At 45.0% G+C, this 25,403-nt stretch overlaps 1 protein-coding gene and 1 pseudogene across 1 annotated transcript in view; one reads left to right on the top strand and one right to left on the bottom strand.

Annotated features, from left to right (window-relative positions):
• The window catches only part of LOC147121280 (polyphosphatidylinositol phosphatase SYNJ2-like), a 263,000-nt gene that overhangs the window by 15,580 nt on the left and 222,017 nt on the right, over nucleotides 1–25,403 (bottom strand). The window contains exons 22-26 of the mRNA XM_085981525.1: nucleotides 22,827–22,994; nucleotides 22,584–22,709; nucleotides 22,331–22,446; nucleotides 9,317–9,425; nucleotides 7,113–7,315 (exon numbers count right to left, since the gene is read on the bottom strand). Of these exons, the coding sequence (XP_085837651.1) occupies nucleotides 7,113–7,315; nucleotides 9,317–9,425; nucleotides 22,331–22,446; nucleotides 22,584–22,709; nucleotides 22,827–22,994 (722 nt within the window). The remainder of the gene's footprint in view (nucleotides 1–7,112; nucleotides 7,316–9,316; nucleotides 9,426–22,330; nucleotides 22,447–22,583; nucleotides 22,710–22,826; nucleotides 22,995–25,403) is intronic.
• On the top strand, nucleotides 7,792–8,827 carry LOC147121281 (integrator complex subunit 15-like; annotated as a pseudogene).

The raw sequence follows: 25,403 nt of genomic DNA, 5'->3' as shown, positions 1-25,403 counted from the left end.
CATTGGGAGGCACTCACGCCCGCCAGTAGCGCCGGCAGCCGTCTGGGCGCGGCGCTACTGAATTTTTGGCGCGCGCAAGGGAATTAGCGCCGGCGCTAAATTTCCGGCGCTAAAGCCCTGGCGCGGCGTCAACTCAATTTCTAGGCCCCAGTGTATAAAGCAGTGAGAGCAGAGACCCAGTGTATAAAGCAGTGAGAGCAGAGACCCAGTGTATAAAGCAGTGAGAGGGAAGACCCAGTGTATAAAGCAGTGAGAGTGAAGACCCAGTGTATAAAGCAGTGAGAGTGAAGACCCAGTGTATAAAGCAGTGAGAGTGAAGACCCAGTGTATAAAGCAGTGAGAGTGAAGACCCAGTGTATAAAGCAGTGAGAGTGAAGACCCAGTGTATAAAGCAGTGAGAGTGAAGACCCAGTGTATAAAGCAGTGAGAGTGAAGACCCAGAGTATAAAGCAGTGAGAGTGAAGACCCAGTGTATAAAGCAGTGAGAGTGAAGACCCAGTGTATAAAGCAGTGAGAGTGAAGACCCAGTGTATAAAGCAGTGAGAGTGAAGACCCAGTGTATAAAGCAGTGAGAGCAGAGACCAATGTATAAAGCAGTGAGAGTGAAGACCCAGAGTATAAAGCAGTGAGAGCAGAGACCCAGTGTATAAAGCAGTGAGAGCAGAGACCCAGTGTATAAAACAGAGAGAGTGAAGACCCAGTGTATAAAGCGGTGAGAGTGAAGACCCAGTGTATAAAGCAGTGAGAGGGAAGACCCAGTGTATAAAGCAGTGAGAGGGAAGACCCAGTGTATAAAGCGGTGAGAGTGAAGACCCAGTGTATAAAGCGGTGAGAGTGAAGACCCAGTGTATAAAGCAGTGAGAGTGAAGACCCAGTGCATAAAGCAGTGAGTGCAGAGACCCAGTGTATAAAACAGTGAGAGCGAAGACCCAGAGTATAAAGCAGTGAGAGTGAAGACCCAGTGTATAAAGCAGTGAGAGTGAAGACCCAGAGTATAAAACAGTGAGAGTGAAGACCCAGTGTATAAAGCAGTGAGAGCAGAGACCCAGTGTATAAAGCAGTGAGAGTGAAGACCCAGTGTATAAAGCAGTGAGAGGGAAGACCCAGTGTATAAAGCAGTGAGAGTGAAGACCCAGTGTATAAAGCGGTGAGAGCGGAGACCCAGTGTATAAAGCAGTGAGAGTGAAGACCCAGAGTATAAAGCAGTGAGAGTGAAGACCCAGTGTATAAAGCGGTGAGAGTGAAGACCTAGTGTATAAAGCAGTGAGAGCGGAGACCCAGTGTATAAAGCAGTGAGAGTGAAGACCCAGTGTATAAAGCAGTGAGAGCAGAGACCCAGTGTATAAAGCAGTGAGAGTGAAGACCCAGTGTATAAAGCAGTGAGAGGGAAGACCCAGTGTATAAAGCAGTGAGAGTGAAGACCCAGTGTATAAAGCGGTGAGAGTGAAGACCTAGTGTATAAAGCAGTGAGAGTGAAGACCCAGTGTATAAAGCAGTGAGAGCAGAGACCCAGTGCATAAAGCGGTGAGAGCGAAGACCCAGTGTATAAAGCGGTGAGAGTGAAGACCTAGTGTATAAAGCAGTGAGAGCGGAGACCCAGTGTATAAAGCAGTGAGAGTGAAGACCCAGTGTATAAAGCAGTGAGAGTGAAGACCCAGTGTATAAAGCAGTGAGAGCGGAGACCCAGTGTATAAAGCAGTGAGAGTGAAGACCCAGTGTATAAAGCAGTGAGAGCGGAGACCCAGTGCATAAAGCGGTGAGAGCGAAGACCCAGTGTATAAAGCGGTGAGAGTGAAGGCCCAGTGTATAAAGCAGTGAGAGTGAAGACCCAGAGTATAAAGCAGTGAGAGTGAAGACCCAGAGTATAAAGCAGTGAGAGTGAAGACCCAGAGTATAAAGCAGTGAGAGTGAAGACCCAGTGTATAAAGCAGTGAGAGCGGAGACCCAGTGTATAAAGCAGTGAGAGCGGAGACCCAGTGTATAAAGCAGTGAGAGCGGAGACCCAGTGTATAAAGCAGTGAGAGTGAAGACCAAGTGTATAAAGCAGTGAGAGTGAAGACCCAGTGTATAAAGCAGTGAGAGTGAAGACCCAGTGTATAAAGCAGTGAGAGTGAAGACCCAGTGTATAAAGCAGTGAGAGTGAAGACCCAGTGTATAAAGCAGTGAGAGTGAAGACCCAGAGTATAAAGCAGTGAGAGTGAAGACCCAGTGTATAAAGCAGTGAGAGTGAAGACCCAGTGTATAAAGCAGTGAGAGTGAAGACCCAGTGTATAAAGCAGTGAGAGTGAAGACCCAGTGTATAAAGCGGTGAGAGTGAAGACCCAGTGTATAAAGTGGTGAGAGCGGAGACCAATGTATAAAGCAGTGAGAGTGAAGACCCAGTGTATAAAGCAGTGAGAGCGGAGACCAATGTATAAAGCAGTGAGAGGGAAGACCCAGTGTATAAAGCAGCGAGAGTGAAGACCCAGTGTATAAAGCAGTGAGAGCAGAGACCCAGTGTATAAAACGGTGAGAGTGAAGACCCAGTGTATAAAGCGGTGAGAGTGAAGACCCAGTGTATAAAGCAGTGAGAGTGAAGACCCAGTATATAAAGCAGTGAGTGCAGAGACCCAGTGTATAAAACAGTGAGAGCGAAGACCCAGAGTATAAAGCAGTGAGAGTGAAGACCCAGTGTATAAAGCAGTGAGAGTGAAGACCCAGAGTATAAAGCAGTGAGAGTGAAGACCCAGTGTATAAAGCAGTGAGAGCAGAGACCCAGTGTATAAAGCAGTGAGAGTGAAGACCCAGTGTATAAAGCAGTGAGAGGGAAGACCCAGTGTATAAAGCAGTGAGAGTGAAGACCCAGTGTATAAAGCGGTGAGAGCGGAGACCCAGTGTATAAAGCAGTGAGAGTGAAGACCCAGTGTATAAAGCGGTGAGAGTGAAGACCTAGTGTATAAAGCAGTGAGAGCGGAGACCCAGTGTATAAAGCAGTGAGAGTGAAGACCCAGTGTATAAAGCAGTGAGAGCAGAGACCCAGTGTATAAAGCAGTGAGAGTGAAGACCCAGTGTATAAAGCAGTGAGAGGGAAGACCCAGTGTATAAAGCAGTGAGAGTGAAGACCCAGTGTATAAAGCAGTGAGAGCGGAGACCCAGTGCATAAAGCGGTGAGAGCGAAGACCCAGTGTATAAAGCGGTGAGAGTGAAGACCCAGTGTATAAAGCAGTGAGAGTGAAGACCCAGAGTATAAAGCAGTGAGAGTGAAGACCCAGAGTATAAAGCAGTGAGAGTGAAGACCCAGAGTATAAAGCAGTGAGAGTGAAGACCCAGTGTATAAAGCAGTGAGAGCGGAGACCCAGTGTATAAAGCAGTGAGAGCGGAGACCCAGTGTATAAAGCAGTGAGAGCGGAGACCCAGTGTATAAAGCAGTGAGAGCGGAGACCCAGTGTATAAAGCAGTGAGAGCGGAGACCCAGTGTATAAAGCAGTGAGAGTGAAGACCCAGTGTATAAAGCAGTGAGAGTGAAGACCCAGTGTATAAAGCAGTGAGAGTGAAGACCCAGTGTATAAAGCAGTTAGAGTGAAGACCCAGTGTATAAAGCAGTGAGAGTGAAGACCCAGTGTATAAAGCAGTGAGAGTGAAGACCCAGAGTATAAAGCAGTGAGAGTGAAGACCCAGTGTATAAAGCAGTGAGAGTGAAGACCCAGTGTATAAAGCAGTGAGAGTGAAGACCCAGTGTATAAAGCAGTGAGAGTGAAGACCCAGTGTATAAAGCGGTGAGAGTGAAGACCCAGTGTATAAAGTGGTGAGAGCGGAGACCAATGTATAAAGCAGTGAGAGTGAAGACCCAGTGTATAAAGCAGTGAGAGCGGAGACCAATGTATAAAGCAGTGAGAGTGAAGACCCAGAGTATAAAGCAGTGAGAGCAGAGACCCAGTGTATAAAGCAGTGAGAGCAGAGACCCAGTGTATAAAACAGAGAGAGTGAAGACCCAGTGTATAAAGCGGTGAGAGTGAAGACCCAGTGTATAAAGCAGTGAGAGGGAAGACCCAGTGTATAAAGCAGTGAGAGGGAAGACCCAGTGTATAAAGCAGCGAGAGTGAAGACCCAGTGTATAAAGCAGTGAGAGCAGAGACCCAGTGTATAAAACGGTGAGAGTGAAGACCCAGTGTATAAAGCGGTGAGAGTGAAGACCCAGTGTATAAAGCAGTGAGAGTGAAGACCCAGTGTATAAAGCAGTGAGTGCAGAGACCCAGTGTATAAAACAGTGAGAGCGAAGACCCAGAGTATAAAGCAGTGAGAGTGAAGACCCAGTGTATAAAGCAGTGAGAGTGAAGACCCAGAGTATATAGCAGTGAGAGTGAAGACCCAGTGTATAAAGCAGTGAGAGCAGAGACCCAGTGTATAAAGCAGTGAGAGTGAAGACCCAGTGTATAAAGCAGTGAGAGGGAAGACCCAGTGTATAAAGCAGTGAGAGGGAAGACCCAGTGTATAAAGCGGTGAGAGCGGAGACCCAGTGTATAAAGCAGTGAGAGTGAAGACCCAGAGTATAAAGCAGTGAGAGTGAAGACCCAGTGTATAAAGCGGTGAGAGTGAGGACCTAGTGTATAAAGCAGTGAGAGCGGAGACCCAGTGTATAAAGCAGTGAGAGTGAAGACCCAGTGTATAAAGCAGTGAGAGCAGAGACCCAGTGTATAAAGCAGTGAGAGTGAAGACCCAGTGTATAAAGCAGTGAGAGGGAAGACCCAGTGTATAAAGCAGTGAGAGTGAAGACCCAGTGTATAAAGCGGTGAGAGTGAAGACCTAGTGTATAAAGCAGTGAGAGTGAAGACCCAGTGTATAAAGCAGTGAGAGCAGAGACCCAGTGCATAAAGCGGTGAGAGCGAAGACCCAGTGTATAAAGCGGTGAGAGCGGAGACCCAGTGTATAAAGCAGTGAGAGTGAAGACCCAGAGTATAAAGCAGCGAGAGTGAAGACCCAGTGTATAAAGCGGTGAGAGTGAAGACCTAGTGTATAAAGCAGTGGGAGCGGAGACCCAGTGTATAAAGCAGTGAGAGTGAAGACCCAGTGTATAAAGCAGTGAGAGTGAAGACCTAGTGCATAAAGCAGTGAGAGTGAAGACCCAGAGTATAAAGCAGTGAGAGGGAAGACCCAGTGTATAAAGCAGTGAGAGCGGAGACCCAGTGTATAAAGCAGTGAGAGCAGAGACCCAGTGTATAAAGCAGTGAGAGCGGAGACCCAGTGTATAAAGCAGTGAGAGCGGAGACCCAGTGTATAAAGCAGTGAGAGCAGAGACCCAGTGTATAAAGCGGTGAGAGTGAAGACCCAGTGTATAAAGCAGTGAGAGCAGAGACCCAGTGTATAAAGCGGTGAGAGTGAAGACCCAGTATATAAAGCAGTGAGAGCAGAGACCCAGTGTATAAAGCAGTGAGAGTGAAGACCCAGTGTATAAAGCAGTGAGAGTGAAGACCCAGTGTATAAAGCAGTGAGTGAAGACCCAGTGTATAAAGCAGTGAGAGCAGAGACCCAGTGTATAAAGCAGTGAGAGTGAAGACCCAGTGTATAAAGCAGTGAGAGTGAAGACCCAGTGTATAAAGCAGTGAGATTGAAGACCCAGTGTATAAAGCAGTGAGAGCAGAGACCCAGAGTATAAATCAGTGAGAGTGAAGACCCAGAGTATAAAGCAGTGAGAGTGAAGACCCAGTGTATAAAGCGGTGAGAGTGAAGACCCAGTGTATAAAGCAGGGAGAGTGAAGACCCAGTGTATAAAGCAGTGAGAGTGAAGACCCAGTTTATAAAGCAGTGAGAGCGGAGACCCAGTGTATAAAGCAGTGAGAGCGGAGACCCAGTGTATAAAGCAGTGAGAGCGGAGACCCAGTGTATAAAGCAGTGAGAGCGGAGACCCAGTGTATAAAGCAGTGAGAGTGAAGACCCAGTGTATAAAGCAGTGAGAGCAGAGACCCAGTGTATAAAGCGGTGAGAGTGAAGACCCAGTGTATAAAGCAGTGAGAGTGAAGACCCAGTGTATAAAGCAGTGAGAGTGAAGACCCAGTGTATAAAGCAGTGAGATTGAAGACCCAGTGTATAAAGCAGTGAGAGCGGAGACCCAATGTATAAAGCGGTGAGAGTGAAGTTATATTGCAGTTGTAATGAGCTCTGGTTAGCCCCCATTTAAACCACTGCATTCAGTTCTGGGCAATTCACCTCAGGAAGGAAATATTGGTCTTGGAGAGGGAGCAGCGCAGAGTCACCAGAATGATACTGGGGCTAAAATGGTTAAATTATGAGGACAGGTTGGATGGACTTGGCTGGTATTCCTTTGAATATAGCAGTTTAAGGGGTGATATAATTGAGGTGTTTTAAGATGATTAAAGGAATTGATAGGGTAGATAAAAATATTTCCTCTGGTGGGGGAGTCCAGAACAAGGGTGCATAATCTTAAAATTAGTGCTAGGCTGTTGAAGGGGTATGTCAGAAAACACTTCTTCACACAAACGTTAGTGAAAATCTGTAACACTCTGCCCCAAAAAGCTGTTGAGGATAGGTCAAAGCTGAAATTGATGGATTTTTGTTAGGCAAGGGTTTTAAGGGTTATGGAACCAAGGCAGGTAGATAGATCTAACTGAATGGTGGAACAGGCTCGAGGGGCTGAATGGCCTACTCCTGCTTCTATGTTCCTATTTGCATTATTTTACTACTCAGCCGTGGCAGATTAATGCTCAATTTAATTACTTTCCAATGAAGGGCAGATGGACAGTTCAGCAGGTTCACACACTTCCTTTTTACCTCTGGGGCTTAGATTCAAATTGGGCTAGATTAATGCAAAAAAATTCTACATTAGCAGGCCACAAAAGCCTTCAAGAAACAAAGACAATCTGCAGCCACCCACAAAAAGCTCCTCACAATTTATTACCGAATTGGTATAAGGAACTGCGAGATAGAGATTGGGGTCAAGGCACATTGTTGGGTCATGGTAGAGGAGCTCAGTATATCTGACCATGCTAGATCTGGGGAGTGCTTGATGCTGATACTAGGTGCCAAAAGTGAGCCAAGTGTTCTATTCTCAATATAGACATCCTTCATTTAAAAAAAAAACCAACATTCCACAAAAAAAGTTAATTGAAGTAACTTACCAAGTCAGCTTTTATCCCCGTTCCTTTTGGAGGGGCTGGTCTAGCAGGAGAATGACTTCGAGCAAGTGATTGAGCAGGTAACAGAGGTATTGAAGAAGCAGAATAAGTTGCATTATGCTTCTCAGGAAGAGGTAGATTAGAATGGTACATGGGAATTGACTGTACTGGAGAAGGCTTTGAGTTGGCTTCTGAATTCAAAGTTCCTGAAACAGAAAGAGAATGTAAAAAACCCACTTTGGTGTCCATTGCTGTTAATACGCAGCCGTATATGTTTCATTCAATTGCAGAGACAAATATTTGGCTTACATATACATCCTGGTTACATCAACAGTGGCAGAGACCAATAGCCACAATACTGTTTCTTTCTTGAAGCAAATACTATTATTTTCACCACATCTTCTGGATAGTCTGGCTCGTGCTGACTAAAATAAAATGCTCGAGAATAGCCTGCTGTGTCCGTCAGCACCTGCTGCTGTAGTGAAGTTAGACTTGGACTGAGCTTCCACTACAGTGATATTGCTGCAGAGATGTGGGAGGATACCAGCAGACAGGGAGATAACGGCATGTGTGTGTCACACACTCTCTGTGGCACCCTTCTCAGGGCTAGCCCTATGTCTGCTACTCCCTTTACGTTCTGCATTCGCTCTTGACCACAAACCATTGGCAATGCAGCCCGACAATGGAAACAGTGCAGCTGCTGCAGATCATGTGTCATTATTGCCAAGAACAGAATAAAGATGTAATTCAATTCAATTTTATTTGCCATATGTACTAGTACAATTACTCCCCGTAGGGACACGTCAGCTATTTTTACAGCACCGTGTTCAGATTCGATTGGCCATCTTCTCTGCAATGTTTGGCCCTTAGCGTAATAAAATAGATAAAAACATGCTGGCTGTGTTGGGAAAACTTGTCTCCACAGTAATGGTATTAAGTGGAGTTCCCATTTTGGAATGTGCTGCTTTATGATTTCAGAGAGCAGTGTGATCCTTGAGGACCATTGTTATATTTTGGAGCCAGGATCAGTGCAGATCTTAAAACAAATAGTTTATGCAAGCCCTCAATTCTGCTGCGAGTTGATCACTGCTGTTACTGCACTGTATGACCTCTTTGTGAATTGCTAGAGATGGTTAACCCTTGGGTGTATCATAATCTGTTTGACCCTGATTACATTTGCAAAAGGCCAGCTAACCTCCCCTCATGGTTTTTTGGTGCTCACCTCACTTCCAGGCCTAATATGGGTGCGTGTGGGTGTACATCTTTTGGCCTACAAAGGAACTGCAAAACTTTTTCAGCCCAATCCTTAATGAACAGTTGTAACAATAAAATGTGAAAGGGCTTCAAATAAGGACATTCAAATCCTTTATTTGAAGTTGCATTTAAGTGTTCTTACGTCATTATTTAGGGCATTGAGTTCACATTGGGCAGGTTGGCTTAACTCTGCAAGTTTGTTTTGCATCAGGAGCACCAATGTGCACTAGAGATAATTTAAGATCTGTCTGCTCTACGCTTCAATGCACCTTCAATTTGTCCTGACTGTACTGTACAACTGCCTCCACATACTGCACAGCCACCATTATTCTATTCACACATCCGTGCACCACCTGCACCATCCCACGCACTCAACTCACACAGTGCAAATGTTTATGCCGAGTGTGGCTTTTACATATAGACCAATTGCTAAAAATGTCCACCATAATTAATTTAATGCGATGATGCCCTTTGGATGAGTATAATTTTGCAGTAAAACCAATTATGGAAAATTGTTTCAATTTTTTTTTTTACTGAATATTTGTACTGATCAGAGAAAATAAAATAAATTGGTTGAAACCTGTTGCGCATTTATACTTTCTTAATTATGAAGTGTACTAAAGAAAGTTACCACAATTTAAAAAAAATTCTTAGGATTTACATTGGCAGCTATCTGCAGCATAAATAGTATTTACCTGGAAGCATTGTTGAATTACACTGACTCCAGAAGCTTTTTCTAGAGGGGTGTTTTAAAAAAAGTCTCCTGTAAAGTAACTCTCAAAGATGTACCTTGATAAGATACTGCAGTAATAAAATCTTCAGATATTTCTATGTTCATTTAATTTTCCCAAAACATCAGTGCACCTCACTCACAATCTGTCTCTTGTCTTGTATTTATGCGTTGCTGGGCAGGCAACAGTGTACTGGAATCAAACTTTACATGACACGCTCACCTGTTTTCAGTTCCATTAGATGCTTTATTGCCTGTTCTGCTTCTCTAGCAGATGTTGTTTTAATTTGTTTCACATTATATGGTTTGCTAATTCCAGTTCTAGATGAAGACTGAGAAACAAGATTATGTTCAGTTCAACTGAATATCAAAAAACCAAAACACATCAAATGAAACAGAATATAGAACTTTAGCTAAGGAAGGCCTTTTGTGTGTGTGGGATGAAGGAACTATTCACAAGCAGCTTTAGATTAAGAATAACTGCATGACATTAATAGTACAGATTGTTTAATTTTGTGAAAGTCAGCATTACAAACTTTGGCTCTACCCTAGATATTTTCTCAGATTCATTCAGCATTACTGGTCTCTCCCATAAGTGGACCTTGTATCCCTTACAATCAGGAGTTTACCTTTTCTGCCTAATATCTGGTCATAGAGGGCTGGATTTTCCCTGCGGAGGCGGGATGGTGGCGGGAGAGCTGGATAGTGGGTTCCGGTCACACTCCCGTCTGCAGCCGCTCTCTCAAAAAGATTTTCCGTAGATTGGCCTTGTTAAGCCCACCCTGCGGGGTTCCCAGCCAATTAACAGGAAGCGGGTCTGATGACATCATTTGATGCTGCGTCATCAGCCAGTTTCCTTAAAGGGACCATGCCACATTGATTTTGACAGCTGTGCTGCAAACACTGACAAGCACTGCACAGAGGTGCACGTCTGCACCCAGGCTCACGCATGACTCCTTCCATATGCTTATGGAGGGAGTCACAGCATGCAGGGAGATTCTCTTCCCTTCCCATGGGTGGAAGAGACCGCCCCAGGAGATCAATGCAGGACACAAGCAGGGATGTGGTCAGGAGTGCCTGGCTGCAGTGGCGCTAACCTTTCAATGATCTCAGTAGATCACAAAACGTTGCAGCAATGCCAAACTCAACCTCACCCTGCTGTGCCACTCATCACATCCCCATCACTCTGCCTTCCAAACCCTACTCTTGCACATCCTTACTCACACCAACTTAACTTGCACCTCCACCCATCCCTCTCTATCTACATTATCACTTTCCCATCTCACTAGCCACCCCTCACACTTATCCTCATCCTACTGCAAGCATACCAACTAACAACACATAAGGGTAGGCACTTGAGAGGTTTAGGCAATGTTCATGTGAAGTTTCTGAGAATGTGTTGTCATATAGTGAAATCTATATTTTCAACACTTCACCTTATTGGACAGATCTGTGCACACCTTGAGAAGTGTCTTACTGAGTTCCAGTGAATGTTGAGACATAACAGTACCCCTGCTACAGTGATGAGTGTGAATAGAATGGCTTGGACATTAAAGGGATGCTTTACGGTGCTGGTGTGGGATGGTGTCAACCTGGCGCATTATGTGCCAGCCAGGGTTTACAGCGTCAAGTAAAGTAAATCTGGCCATGGTTATGCCATCACTGGCCTCCCGGGCAACAATGTTGTCAGGGGCTGATGCCCTGTGTCCCGTGCAGCATCAGGGGATGGTGGAGAAGGTTGGTGATGTTGGTGTGCCTGGTGATGTTGATGTTGGGGCTGATCATGGAAGGATTCAGAGGACCAAGGTGTGATTTTTCCAAGGGCACCGATGTTGCTGCAATAGATGGCAGCTGCAGGTGAGATGACAGAAGTGATCTGTCAATGGCGAGAGAGGTTGTTCCAATATGGTGGCACTGATTATACAGTTGGCTCTAAACACTTGCAAGCTAAAGAAATCTCTATATGTTTCATAAATGCAGTAACCAACAGTTTCTGAGCTCTGAAACTGAACATCTGCAATATGGCATCCTTTATACCACTTCTGCAGCTGTCAGCTTATCAGATACATCAAAGCAGACTCAACTCACGACAGGGTGAGCTGGCGTGTTCCCCAAGCAGCAGGTAACCAGTGGGGGAGCACGTAAAATTGCAAGGTAGCCATTTAATGATCTAAATTGTCTCCCTCCCCACTTGGTGTCGGGTCAGTTCTGCGCACAGACCCAACACCTGGGAGACTCACGTGGAGGCGGGCTGACCGCGGATTTCCTACCCGCTGTCAATCTTTGCTATTTTGACAGTGGACCCGCCTTCAAACCCGCCCTCTGAGCGCCGGCAAAATCCAGCCCAGATAGGGTGACCTAGGATCATAGCAATAAATTCCCGTGCTAAATGAACCAAGATACTGTAATCTAGCACATGCCTCCAAAGGCACTTCTCCAATCTTAGAGGTGGACTGATTCATTTTTTAATTAACAAACTAGTTTATTTTAAAATTGATAACTGAGCAAATAAATAAACATTTGTAGTAAATCACGTACTTCGACTTGATTCTGCATAACTCCTTGAATCAAATCAAATACACTATACTTTTACTTTCTCTGGTCAGCCCTTTCTAATATCTGACCAGCTCCATCTTAAAAAAATCAGCCTTGGTTGCCAATTCTCTCTCAGCAGACCTCCTGAATCTGACTCCAGTTGTGTATCTTGTTCGATGTTCTTAGCTGGACAAGACGACAATTTGACTTCTGATTTTCCCCTATCCAGGGGTTGGTCAGTAGAGCTGCCAATCATTCCTTTCAAAATCCTAAAAACTTCAATCAAATCACCCCTTAACCTCTATATTCCAGGGAATACAAACCTAGTTTGTATCATCGACCTGAATCATTAACTCTTTACAGATGCTACCTGACCTGCTGAGTATTTCCAGCATTTCCTGTTTTTATTTCCAGCATCCGCAGTATTTTGCTTTTGTCCCAGTTTATGTAATCTCTCCTCATAACCTAAGAACATAAGAAATAGGAGCAGGAGTAGGACTTTTCACCCTTCGAGCCTGCTCCACCATTCAATAAGATCATGGCTGATCTTCTACCTCATCTCCACTTTCCTGAACTATCCCCTTGTCTCTTCATTCCCTTAATATTCAAAAATCTATTGAACTCTGTCTTGAATATACGCAACGACTGAGCCTCCACATCCCTCTGGGGTAGAAAATTCCAAAGATTCACCACCCACTGAGTGAAGAAATTTCTCCTCGTCTCAGTCCTAAATGGGCGACCCCTTATTCTGAGACTGTGACCCCTGGTTCTAGACTCCCCAGCCAGGGGAAACATCCTCCCTGCATCTACCCTGTTAGCCCTGTAAGAATTTTGTATGTTTCAATGAGATCACCTCTCATTCTTCTAAACTCCAGAGAATATAGGCCTAGTCTACTCAATCTCTCCTCATAGGACAATCCCCCCATCCCAGGAACCAGTCTGGTGAACCTTCGCTGCACTCCCTCTATGGCAAGTATATCCTTCCTTAGGTAAGGAGACCAAAACTGTACACAATACTCCAGGTGTGGTATCACCAGGGCCCTATATAATTGCAGTAAGACGTCTTTACTCTTATACTCCAATCCTCTTGTAATAAAGGCTAACATACCATTTGCTTTCCTAATTGCTTGCTGTACCTGCATGTTAACTTTCAGTGATTTGTGTAGAATGACACCCAGGTCCCTCTGAATACCAACATTTCCCAATCTCTCACCATTTAAAAAATACTCTGCTTTTCTATTTTTCCTACCAAAGTGGATAACTTCACATTTCTCCACATTATATTCCATTTGCCATGTTCTTGCCCACTCACTTAGCCTGGCTATATCCCCATGAAGCCTCCTTGCATGCTCCTCACAACTTACATTCCCACCCAGCTTTGTATCATCAGCAAACTTGGATATATTACATTTGGTCCTCTCATCCAAATCATTGATGTAGATTGTGAATAGCTGAGGCCCAAGCACTGATCCTTGCGGTACCCCACTAGTCACAGTCTGCAAAACCGAAAATGACCCGTTTATTCCTACTCTCTGTTTTCTGTCCGTTAAGCAATCTTCAATCCATGCTAGTATATTACCCCCAATCCCATGAGCCCTAATTTTGTTTAATAACCTCTTGTGTGGCACCTTATTGAATGCCTTCTGAAAATCCAAATACACCACTCCAATACACCATACAGCTAATTAAAGAGAGCCAACACGGATTTGTAAAAGGCAGATCGTGTTTGACTAATCTAATTGAATTTTTTGATGAAGTAACAGGGGGGGATTGATGAAGGGAATGCAATGGATGTTGTCTGCATGGATTTTCGGAAGGCGTTTGACAAAGTACCACATACAAGGCTGGTTAACAAAATTAAGACTCATGGAATAGGTGGATCAGTGGCAGCTTGGATAAGGAATTGGCTTAAGGACAGAAAACAGCGAGTTGTGGTAAATGGCTGTTTTTCAGACTGGAGGATGGTAGACAGTAATGTTTCCCAAGGGTCAGTGCTGGGGGCCACTGCTTTTTTTGATATATATGTAAATGACCTGGATATTGGAATACAGAGTAGAATTTCAAAATTTGCCAATGACACCAAACTTGGGGGTGTTGCAAACAGTGAGGATGATACCAATCGACTGCAACAGGACATAGAAAGGCTAGACAAGTGGCAGATGGAATTTAATACAGAGAAGTGTGAGGTGATGTATTTTGGCAGAAGGAACAGGGAGAGGCAATATACTTAATGGCACAGTTTTAAAGAGTGTGCAGGGACAGAGGGACCTGGGAATTAATGTGCATAGGGACCTGGGAGATAATGTGCATATGTCCCTGAAGATGGCAGGACATATTGAGAGAGTGGTTAGCAAAGCATATGGGATCTTGGGCTTCATAAATAGAGATATTGGGCTAAAAATTCAGTTTGGGGCGCCAAGCTCGCCTGGGCGCCGGAATTACCGCTGCGCGCGGAGCCACTTGCGCCATCGGGATATTCAGTTTCTGCACCCCAAATGGAAGCCGGCCGCTAAACAAGGCTTCCCGCACCTCGCTTGGGGCGCTGAAACTGAATATCGGCGCGCAAAGTGCCGCAGCGCCACCCGCTGCGGCACGGCAGGCTGCGGTACTGCAGGCCTTCCTCCCACTGTTAAGGGGGAGGTGGCTGCAACAGCGCGATCCCCGCTCGCGAGTGCCGGCAAATGAGCCCGGTACCAAGGAGAAGTGCCGGGCTCTCGGGAAACAGCTGGCAATGCCGCGGGGGGGGGGGGGGGGGGGGGGGCGGGTGTTGTAGGAGGCCGGGGACGGAGGTGCGGGCAGGCGGCCGCCGAAAAAGCGGCCGGTCGCACCTCCACCTTAACTCGCTCCACTACCGCCACAGGTTGGCCGCTGTGTACCGGTCGCTATTTGCGGCCGGCGCGGAAGAGGCGGGCGCGACCTAATATGGCGTTCGGGGCGGTAGCGGGGCGCTGCGCACACCGATGACGTCATCAGTGGCGGCGCAGCGCTACAGGCTAACGCCGCCATTAGCGCCCCGCTAAATATCGCGGTGGTTGTGGCCAGTGGCACTAAAGCCTCTGAGTGGCCTCTTTGGGCGCAAACTGGTGGCGCAAGCAACTGAATTTCTAGGCCATTGAGTTCAAAAGTAGAGAAGTTATGCTGAACCTTTATAAAGCGCTGGTTAGGCCACAACTGGAGTATTGCGTCCAGTTCTGGTCACCACACTTTAGGAAGGATGTGAAGGCCCTTGAGAGGGTGCAGAGGAGATTTACCAGAATGGTTCCAGGGATGGAGGATCTTAGCTACAAGGGCAGGTTGGAGAAGCTGGATTTGTTTTCATTAGAGCAAAGGAGGTTGAGGGGTGATTTGATAGAGGTGTACAAGATTATGACAGGTTTGGATAGGCTAGACGGGGAAAGGCTGTTCCCACTAGTTGATGGTACAAGGACTAGGGGACACAGTTTTAAGGTTTTGGGCAAGAGATACAGGGGGGACGTGAGGAAAAACCTTTTTACGCAGCGAGTGGCGAGGACCTGGAATTCGCTGCCGACGGAAGTGGTGGAAGCGGAGACACTCAATGTTTTCAAGGGGAGACTGGATTGGCACTTGAGGGAGAAAAACCTGCAGGGCTACGGGGATAGAGCGTGGGAATGGGACTGACTGGATTGCTCTACAGAGAGCTGGCATGGACTCAATGGCCTCCTTCTGTGCTGTATGACTCTATTACTCTATGACATCCACTGGTTCCCCCTTATCTATTCTGCTATAGTTTCAACCTCAAAAAATTAACAGATTCATCAAACATGATTTCCTTTTCATAAATCCGTGTTGACTCTGCCCAATCCTATTATTATTTTCTAAGTGCCCTGTTACCATGTCCTTAATAATAGATTCTAGCATTTCCCCTACTACTGATGTCAGGCTAACTGGTCTGTAGTTCCCAAATCTAACCCTTGGAGCCCTGGTAAGATTCTGGTGAATCTGTGCCGCACTCCTTCCAGGGCCAATATATCCTTTCTAAGGTGCGGTGTCCAGAACTGTACACAGTACTCTAGATCTTGTCTAACCAGTGCTTTGTATAGCTGTAGCAAAAATTCCTCCACTTTATATTCCAGTCCTCCAGTTATAAAGGCTAACATTCCATTAGTCTTTTTGATTATTTTTTGTGCCTGACTACTACATTTTAGTGATTTGTGTACATGGAACCCTAAATCTCTTTGGACCTCCACTGTTCCTAGCTTTTCACTATTTAAGTAATACTTGGATCTGTCCTTTTTTGGTCCAAAATGGATGGCCTTACTTTTAACTGCATTTTGCCCACTCACTTAATCAATCAATGTCTCTTTGTAATTTTATGCTCCCGTCTACACTACTTACTATACCACCAACCTGTGTGTCATCGGCAAACTTGGATATACTGTGTTATCTAAGTCATCAATAAATATAATAAACGGTTGAGGCCCCAGCACAAATCCTTGTGGGACACCACGAGTCAATTTGAGTACATTGTGGCAGTACCACTGGTTGTACCTTACATAAAGACACATCATTCCCTTTAACTTACCTTTTGGGGCCGTTGCCCCTTTAAGACGCGCCCTAGCGTGCTGACGTCACGTCATGTACGACGTGATGTGCGTGCGCCGGCACAGCGTCTTCGGCCTCAACGGCCAGCCGACGGGAGCGACGCGATCTTCCGCTCCTGCGGCAAGCACCGGCCTCGTGACCTCGGCCTCAACGGCCAGTGACGCAACGACGCGCATCACGTGACGCCCTAAGCGCGGGAAACGCGAACGTGATGACGTCACAACACAAACGCGATGACGTCATCACGCTCCCCACAGGACTGCGAACTCAGTCCTCGTGGAGTCCCCGCTGGGACAAGACCTATACCACGGTGCTCCTACAGTCAGCCATCTTACCTGCCATCTTACCTGATGTAATTAGTCTGTTCCTGTAAATAAACAACTTGTTAATAGTTCGTCGAAGTCAAACTCTCTTATTTAGTGGCGATCTACACGAACCGCTACAACATACCCATTATCCCTACTCTCAGTATTCCACCGCCTAACCAATTACCTAACCAGGTCAATAATTTGCCTTCATTTCCATGAGCTTTAATTTCAGCTGACAGACTCTTATGTGGAACCTTATCGAATGCTTTCTGGAAGTCCATATAAATTACATCCACAGACATTCCCGTCTACTACTTTATTTCCTTCCTCAAAAAATTCAATTAGGTTTATTTGACATGACCTACCCTTTACAAATCCATGTTGGCTCTCTCTAATCAGCTCAAATTTCTCTAAGTGCTCAGTTACTCTGTCCTTAATTATAGATTCCAATAACTTCCCCACAACAGATGTTAGACTAACAGGTCTATCATTTCCTGGTTTCTCTCTCTCATCTTTCTTAAATAATGGAGTTACATTTGCAATTTTCCAATTTAAAAGGACAGTTCCTGAATTAAGAGAGATTTGGAAGATTATGGTTAAAGCATCTGCAATTTCCTCACCTACTTCCTTTAAAACCCTAGGGTGGAAACCATCAGGTCCTGGGGACTTGTCAGTCTTTAGCGCCATTATTTTTTCTAATACTGTTTTCTTGCTTACGTTAACTTTAGTGAGTTTCAGTCCTTGATTAATTAATTTCCCTGGAATGTCAAATATATTATCCTCTTCCACTACTGTGAAGACTGATACAAAGTAATTATTCAACAAGTCTGCCATTTCCTTATTTTCATTTGCAATTTTAAAGGGCCGACATTCCCCTGGACCAACGTTCCCTCTAAGCTGCACGGGCATCGATCGGGAGGTCCCGCGCAGGCCGCTCACTGGAAAAGATACCAGAGGCTGTGCAGCAAATTTAAAGGGACTGTGCACCAAAAATAAAAATTAGAGGGGACATTGCCCTTGATGACCCTTTTATTCCAATACAATTGTAAAAACTTTGTGTGTTAATCTTGATACACATCGCAATCTTTTGTCGTATTCCCTTTTTGCAGCTCTATCTTTTTGTCTTCCTTTTCTGTTCTCTATATCTCTCCCAATCCCCTGATCTACACTATTCTTTGCACTTTTATACGTTATCTACTTTAGTTTTATGTTATCTCTCACCTCTTTTGTTGACCATGGCTGTTTCACTTGGTAAGTAGAGCTCTTGCCCCTTAGGGGGTCAGTATTAGTCCTGTATTAAGATAAATTATTTTTTGAACACTGCCACTGCTCATCCATAGTTTTACCCGATAACAGTTTTGACCAGTTTGCTGTTGTCAGTCTCTGTCTCATCCAGTTAAAGTTTGCCTTACCAAAATCTAGAATCTCAGTAACTGTGTTAAGTTTCTCCTTTTCAAACCTAACATTGAATTCAATCATATTATGATCACTGTAATAGATTATTATCTAAACCTGGCTCATTACTTATTACTAAATCTAGGACGGTCTACTCTCTTGTTGGCTCCAGAAAACTATTCTGAATGCACTCAAGAAATTCACTACCTTTCTGACTTGAGCTACTCTGCTCTTCTCAATCTATATGAAAATTGAAGTCTCCCATTAAAACAACTCTGCTTTTGCTACAAGCCGCTATAATTTCCGAATCAATATATTCTGCCACTTCATTGCTACGATCAGGAGGCTTGTAGACAAATCCCATTACAGTTGTAGGTTCTCTCTTATTCCTCAATTCTAACCAGTGAGTCTCCACTGATTGCTTTCCCTTACCTATATCCTCCCTTGCTAATGTTGTAATAGTATCTTTAATCAATAGATTAAAGGGAATGGTAGCATAGTGGTTATCTTACTGGACTAGCAATCCAGAGGTCTGGAATAATGATCCGGAGACGTGAGTTCAAATCCCACCACGGCAGCTGGGGAATTTAAATTCAGTAAATTAAATAAATCTGGAATAAAAAGCTAGCATCAGTAATGGTGACCATGAAACTATCGGACTGTCATAAAAACCCATCTGGTTCACTAATGTCCTTTAGGGAAGGAAATCTGCCGTCCTTACCTGGTCTGGCCTATGTGTGACTCCAGACCCACAGCAATGTGGTTGACTCTTAACTGCCCTCTGAAATGGCCTAGCAAGCTACTCGAAAAACAATAAGAATAATAAAACTGGACGGACCACCCAGCATCGACCTTGGCACCAGCTTCGGACACAGCAACGGCACACCCAGCCCAGCCTGTGCCAAAATTGGGAGAGCTGTCATAGTCATACTCACAGAATCACACCTTTCGGTCAATGTCCCAGATTCCTCCATCACCATCCTGTCCTGTCCCACCAGAGGTGGAGGCACAGTGGTATACAGTCTGGGAGTCCTTAGCATTGACTCCGGACCCCATGAAGTCTCATGGCTTCAGGCCAAGCACGTGCAAGGAAACCTCTGTTGATTACCACCTACCTCCCGCCTTCAGCTGATGAATCAGTACTCCTCCATGTTGAACACCACTGGGAAGAAGCACTAAGGGTAGCAAGGGCACAGAATGTACGCTGGGTGGGGAACTTCAATGTCCATCACCAAGAGTGCCTCGGTAGCACCACCACCGACCGAGCTGGCTGAGTCCTGAAGGACATAGCTGCCAGACTGGGCCTGCAGCAGGTGGTGAGAGAACCAACATGAGGGGAAAATCCTACCTGACCTCATCAATCTGCCTGTCGCAGATGCATCTGTCCACGACCGTATTGGTAGCAGTGACCACCGCACAGTCCTTGTGGAGACGAAATCTCGTCTTCACATTGAGGACACCCTCCATCGTGTTGTGTTGTGTGGCACTACCACCGTGCTAAATGGGATAGATTCAGAACAAATCTAGCAGCTCAAAACTGGGCATCCATGAGGCGCTGTGGGCCATCAGCAGCAGCAGAATTGTATTCCACCACAATCTGTAACCTCATGGCCCGGCATAGCCCTCGCTCTACCATTACCATCAAGCCAGGGGACCAACCCTGGTTCAATAAGGAGTGCAGAAGAGCATGCCAGGAGCAGTACCTAAAAATGAGGTACCAACCTGGAAAAGCTGCAACACAGGACTACATGCATGCTAAACAGCAGAGGCAGCATGCTATAGGCAGAGCTAAGCGATCCCACAATCAACGGATCAGATCAAAGCTCTGCAGTCCTGCCACATCCAGTCTTGAATGGTGGTGGACCATTAAACAACTAACGGGAGAAGGAGGCTCTATGAATATATCCCCACTCTCAATGATGGCAGAGCCCAACATCTGAGTGCAAAAGACAAGGCTGAAGCATTTACAACCATCTTCATCCAGAAGTGCTGAGTGGGTGATCCATATCGGCCTCCTCCCGAGGTCCCCGCCATCAAAGACGCCAGTCTTCAGCCAATTCGATTTACTCCACGTGATCTCAAGAAACGGCTGAGTGCACTTGATACAGCAAAGGCTATGGGCCCTGACAACATCCTGGCTGTCCTGCTGAAGACTTGTTCTCCAGAACTAGCCATGCCTTTAGCCAAGCTGTTCCAGTGCAGCTACAACACTGGCATCTACCCGACAATGTGGAAAACTGCCCAGGTATGTCCTATCCACAAAAATCAGGACAAATCCAATCCGGCCAGTTGCCGCCCCATAAGTCTACTCTCAATCATCAGCAAAGTGATGGAAGGTGTCGTTCACAGTGCAATCAAGCAGCACTTACTCACCAATAACCTGCTCACCGATGCTCAGTTTGGGTTCCACCAGGATCACCCGGCTCCAGACCGTATTACAGCCTTGGTCCAAGCATGGACAAACGAGCTCAATTCCAGAGGTGAGGTGAGAGTGACTGCATATGACATCAAGGTAGCATTTGACCGAGTGTGGTATCAAGGAGCCCTAGTAAAATTGAAGTCAATGGGAATCAGGGGGAAAACTCTCCATTGGCTGGAGTCATACCTAGCACAAAGGAAGGTGGTTGTAGTTGTTGGAGGTCAATCATCACAGCCCCAGAACATCGCTGCAGGAGTTTCTCAGGGCAGTGTCCTGGGCCCAACCATCTTCAGCTGCTTCATCAATGACCTTCCCTCCATCATAAGGTCAGAAATGGGGATGCTCGCTGACAGTTGCAGAGTGTTCAGTTCCATTCGCAACTCCTCCGATAATGAAGCAGTCCATGCCCAAATGCAGCAAGATCTGGATGACATCCAGGCTTGGGCTGATAAGTGGCAAGTAACATTCGTGCCACACAAATGCCAGGCAATGACCATCTCCAACAAGCGAGAGTCTAACCACCGCCCCTTGACATTCAACGGCATTACCATTGCTGAATCCCCCACCATCAACATCCTGGGGGTCACCATTGACCAGAAACTTAACTGGACCAGCCACATAAATACTGTGGCTACAAGAGCAGGTCAGAGGCTAGGTATTCTGCAGCGAGTGTCTCACCTCCTGACTCCCCAAAGCCTTTCCACCATCTACAAGGCACAAGTCAGGAGTGCGATGGAATACTCTCCACTTGCCTGGATGAGTGCAGTTCCAACAACACTCAAGAAGCTCGACACATCCAGGACAAAGCAGTCCGCTTGATTGGCACCCCATCCATCACCTTAAACATTCACTCCCTCCACCACCAGTGTACCGTGGCTGCAATGTGTACCATCTACAAGATGCACTGCAGCAACTTGCCAAGGCTTCTTCAGCAGCACCTCCCAAACCCGCGACCTCTACCACCTAGAAGGACAAGGGCAACAGACGCATGGGAACACCACCGCCTCCAAGTTCCCCTCCAAGTTACACACTATCCTGACTTGGAAATATATCGCTGTTACTTCCTCATCATTGGGTTAAAATCCTGGAACTCCCTTCCTAACAGCAATGTGGGAGTACCTTCACCACAAGGACTGCAGCGGCTCAAATAGGTAGCTCACCACCACCTTCTCGAGGGCAATTAGGGATGGGCAATAAATGCTGGCCTTGCCAGCGACGCCCACATCCCAGGAACAAATAATAAAAAAAGTTACCCCTCCTCCTCTTCCAGTTTCCCTATCCTTTCTAAAAACCTTATAACCTGGAATATTTAATGCCCAATCATGACCCACTTGCAACCATGTCTGAGTCATGGCCACCATGTCATACCCTCCAAGCTGAATTTGAGCCTCTAATTCACTCAATTTATTTCTTATATTCCATGCCTTAGTATATAAAAGCCTATTTGGGCAAGAGACCCTAACCTGTCCTTCTGTCTTGATGCTGCCTTTCTCACACCGTTTAACTTCACACATTTCTTATTGGCCACTCCAGCTGTAACTACTTCAGTTATGAGGAGAGACTAGAGAAGCTGGGGTTGTTCTCTTTAGAGCAGAGAGGTTAAGGGGAGATTTAATAGAGGTGTCAAAATGTTGAGGGGTTTTGATAGAGTACGTAGGAAGAAACTGTTTGCACTGGTAGGAGGGTCAGTATCCAGAGGACACCGCTTTAAGGTAATTGGCAAAAGAACCAGAGGGGAGATGAGGAGAAATTGTTTTACACAGCGAGTTGTTGTGATCTGGAATGCATTGCCTGAAAGGGTGGTGGAAGCAGATTCAATAGTAACTTTCAAAAGGGAATTTGACAAACACTTGAAAAAGAAACATTTGCAGGGCTATGGGGAAAGAGCAGTGCTATGGGGAAAGAGCAGTGGAGTGGGACTAATGGGATAGCTCTTTCAAAGAGCCGGCACAGGCGCGATGGGCCGAGTGGCCTCCTTTTGTGCTGTATCATTGTGAATTTCAAATAGACAATTTACAGATTGTTGAGTTGTCCCTGGAAGAATCTGGGCTGAATTCAAGATTAAGGCCTGGAAAGGACTTTCTTCAGATGAAAGCGAAATATCGGAGACAGATTTCTTCATGCTTTGTATAGCTAGAAAAAAACAAATGTGATTGATATTCAGGTTAAAATAAATAAATGATTAAATAAAGGTCCTTTGACCTTCAAATGCTAGGTTTTCTACGACATTGACCTATTTATTTGATAGGTAACAGTATGTTAGTTCTTACTTGGAGGAGGGGGTCTTTGTGGAGGCTGAGGTCGGTCAGGCACTGACACAGATCTGCTTGCTGTACGTGGTCGAAATTTAGAACAAGAAGCCATCTCCTGACTAATAGTGGGAAATGTTGCATCATCTAAAATGGGAGATGCATGTTTAGATGCCACAAAATAGCAAATAGCAAAAATCCCTAGCCTTCAGAAAAAACCCCCAGAATATTGGCATTGATCATGTTCAAAAAGTGGTTACATACCTATCGTTTCTTCTTTTTGAGGCTGTGGCTGTCTGTTGAGTAACTGAAACTCAGGGACTTCTATAACACTAGATTCTGGAGACTCTTCTGGTGCATTTTTGTGATTCACTGTTTGTCCTGTCACCAAGTGCTGCGGAACAATTTCATCTAAATCTTCATCTATATCTCCTATAGAGAAACAATGTGCATTTAGTTCACTTCAACAACAACTGCATTTCATAGAATAGAGGGCACTGATTTTCACAGCTATAATGGGCGGAACTTTCACCTTCGGCAGTGGGTATGATAGGCGATATCGATCAGCCGCCCAATTTTCTTTTCCATTCACTTCAAAGGAGAGGAAAATCGGGAGTATAAAGGGCGGCCAATCTGATAGCCACTTTTACACCCTGAAGTTGAAAGTATGTATCATGGATGTGATTAACTACGCAAAATATTAGTTTTTAGTAATCACGCCAAAATAACCATCGTGTCAGCTTGGCTCAGTGGTAACAAGTATTCTTCTGAGACAAAATATAGTGGGTTCAAGCCAACTGTAGACTTCAGCACATAACCTAGGCTGACACTCCTGAGCAATAGGAGGGAAAGCTGCATTGTTGGAATTAGTTTTGGGTGAGATGTTAAACTAGGCTAAACCTGCCTGATTACGTGGATGTAAATGATCCCATGCCACCATTTAAAAAAGGACAAGGAGTTCTTCTGATATCCTACCCAACATTCCTTCCGCAACCAACACCACAAAAAACAGATTGTCTGCTCATTCATTCATTTGATGTTTGTGGGACCTTGCTGTGTGCAAATTGGCTGCTGTGTTTGCCTACATAATATGGGTGACTACACTTCAAAAATAATCCATTGGTTGTAAAGTGCTTTGAGAATGTAATAGGTGTTACATAAATGCAACTGTTTCTTGAAGTCCAGTAAACAAAACGACCCTGATATTTAAAGGCAGGGTGCGGGGGAGGCCGAAAGCAGCCTAACATATCAAGATATGAGAGAGAGTTAGGACTGTAGAGGATGTTCAACTACTACAAGCCGATCTAGATTGGGTCCGTGTTTGGCAAAATACGTTTAATGTAGAAAAAAGTGCAGTGTTATGCATGTAGAAAAGTAAAATCCTAAAAATACAGACATCCTGTTGGGATAAGAATTAAAGCCACTGAAGAAAGAAAGATATTTGGGTGTTTTAATGCATCAATTTCTAAAGGTTGATGACCAATGCCGTGAAGCTACAGCTAAATGAACAGGGTCTATGGTGTACTCACAGGCCAATTCACTATAAAACAAAGCATACCATTTTGTCCTTGTACAAGACCTTGGTTAGGCCTCAGTTAGAATACTGTGTCTAGTTTTGGTCTCCTCACATGGTGGGGCGTATCGAGGCTTTGGAAAGGGTGTGGAGGAGAGCCACAAGATTAATTCCCAGTTTAAAACATCTTAGTTATCCAGATAGGCTCAACGTGCTCAGCCACTATACTTTAGAGAAGCGTAGACTTAGGGTTGATTTGATCGAGGTTTATAAAATAATGAAGGGACTAGACTGTTTTTATGTCGACCAATTATTTGAACTGAATAAGGGAGGACCAGGTTACCAGGTTACAAGTTATGGAAGTACAAAAGCAGGTTGGATGATGGTCGGTTCTTCCTTTACCAGAAAATAGCGAGCCTGTGGAACAGGTTGTTGGTTCATATAGTGAACGCTGATTTGCTGAATTCCTGCAAGCGAGAGCTGGACATATTTATGGCTGGGGCGAAGATCACAGCGTAACAAAAGCTAGGTGTCCTGTAATGGAAATCAGGGCCACTCTGATTTCCTGGACTAGTTTTGATCACCTAAGGTGGTCGAGTGGAATTTTCCAGTTTTTTTTCCTCTTCCTTCCTAATTGGTCTGTTTTTTTTTTGCCTTTTACAGAAGATTACATGGCTCTGTGTGAGCGGGGTGTATGTATGTATGTAGGTATTGTATGTACATGTGTATGTGCAGTGATGCATAAGGCCTCAACAACTGGAAGCCAAATGCAAAGAGTGCCAATATAAAGGTAACTGACGTGTTATCAATGCCTAATTGGCATGTTACCATGGGAATTGCATGCAACAAATCATAACACACATTCAATGGATCAACATGATGAAGTCATTGAATAAACTGCCACGTTGTTAAGTCACCAATCTAATATATATACTTAATTAATTACTATACAGTTACTTGAACAAATTACTTCAAACTATAATTTTATTCCCAGCAAAACCTTCAGATTAACTCTTTGACAATACCAAAATAATAATAGACCAAGTTATTGTCATAATCTTCAATCAGCTTTATCCGGATGAGCAACACTTTCCTTTCTTTGAGATGGAAGAAACCATTGCAGGAATGTAAACATGTAATTGAATATACTCCGGACTCCCAATAGGCAAGTTATTACTGTACAGCAATTCAGATAGGGAAAAGCTTTCTGGGATCTTGTGCCGCAGATATGAGACGTGATTTATTTTATGCTATTTTGTTCAATGTTAAAATTATTTTTGTAAATTTGTTCTTCAGATTTGGGTGATGCACCCTTTCCCTGACAGCGT

The sequence above is a fragment of the Somniosus microcephalus genome, chromosome 3, assembly GCF_052327205.1.
Source record: "Somniosus microcephalus isolate GS21.2 chromosome 3, FLI_Smic_1.0, whole genome shotgun sequence".
Lineage (NCBI taxonomy): Eukaryota > Metazoa > Chordata > Chondrichthyes > Squaliformes > Somniosidae > Somniosus > Somniosus microcephalus.
This window is presented reverse-complemented; position numbering and strand designations above follow the sequence as displayed.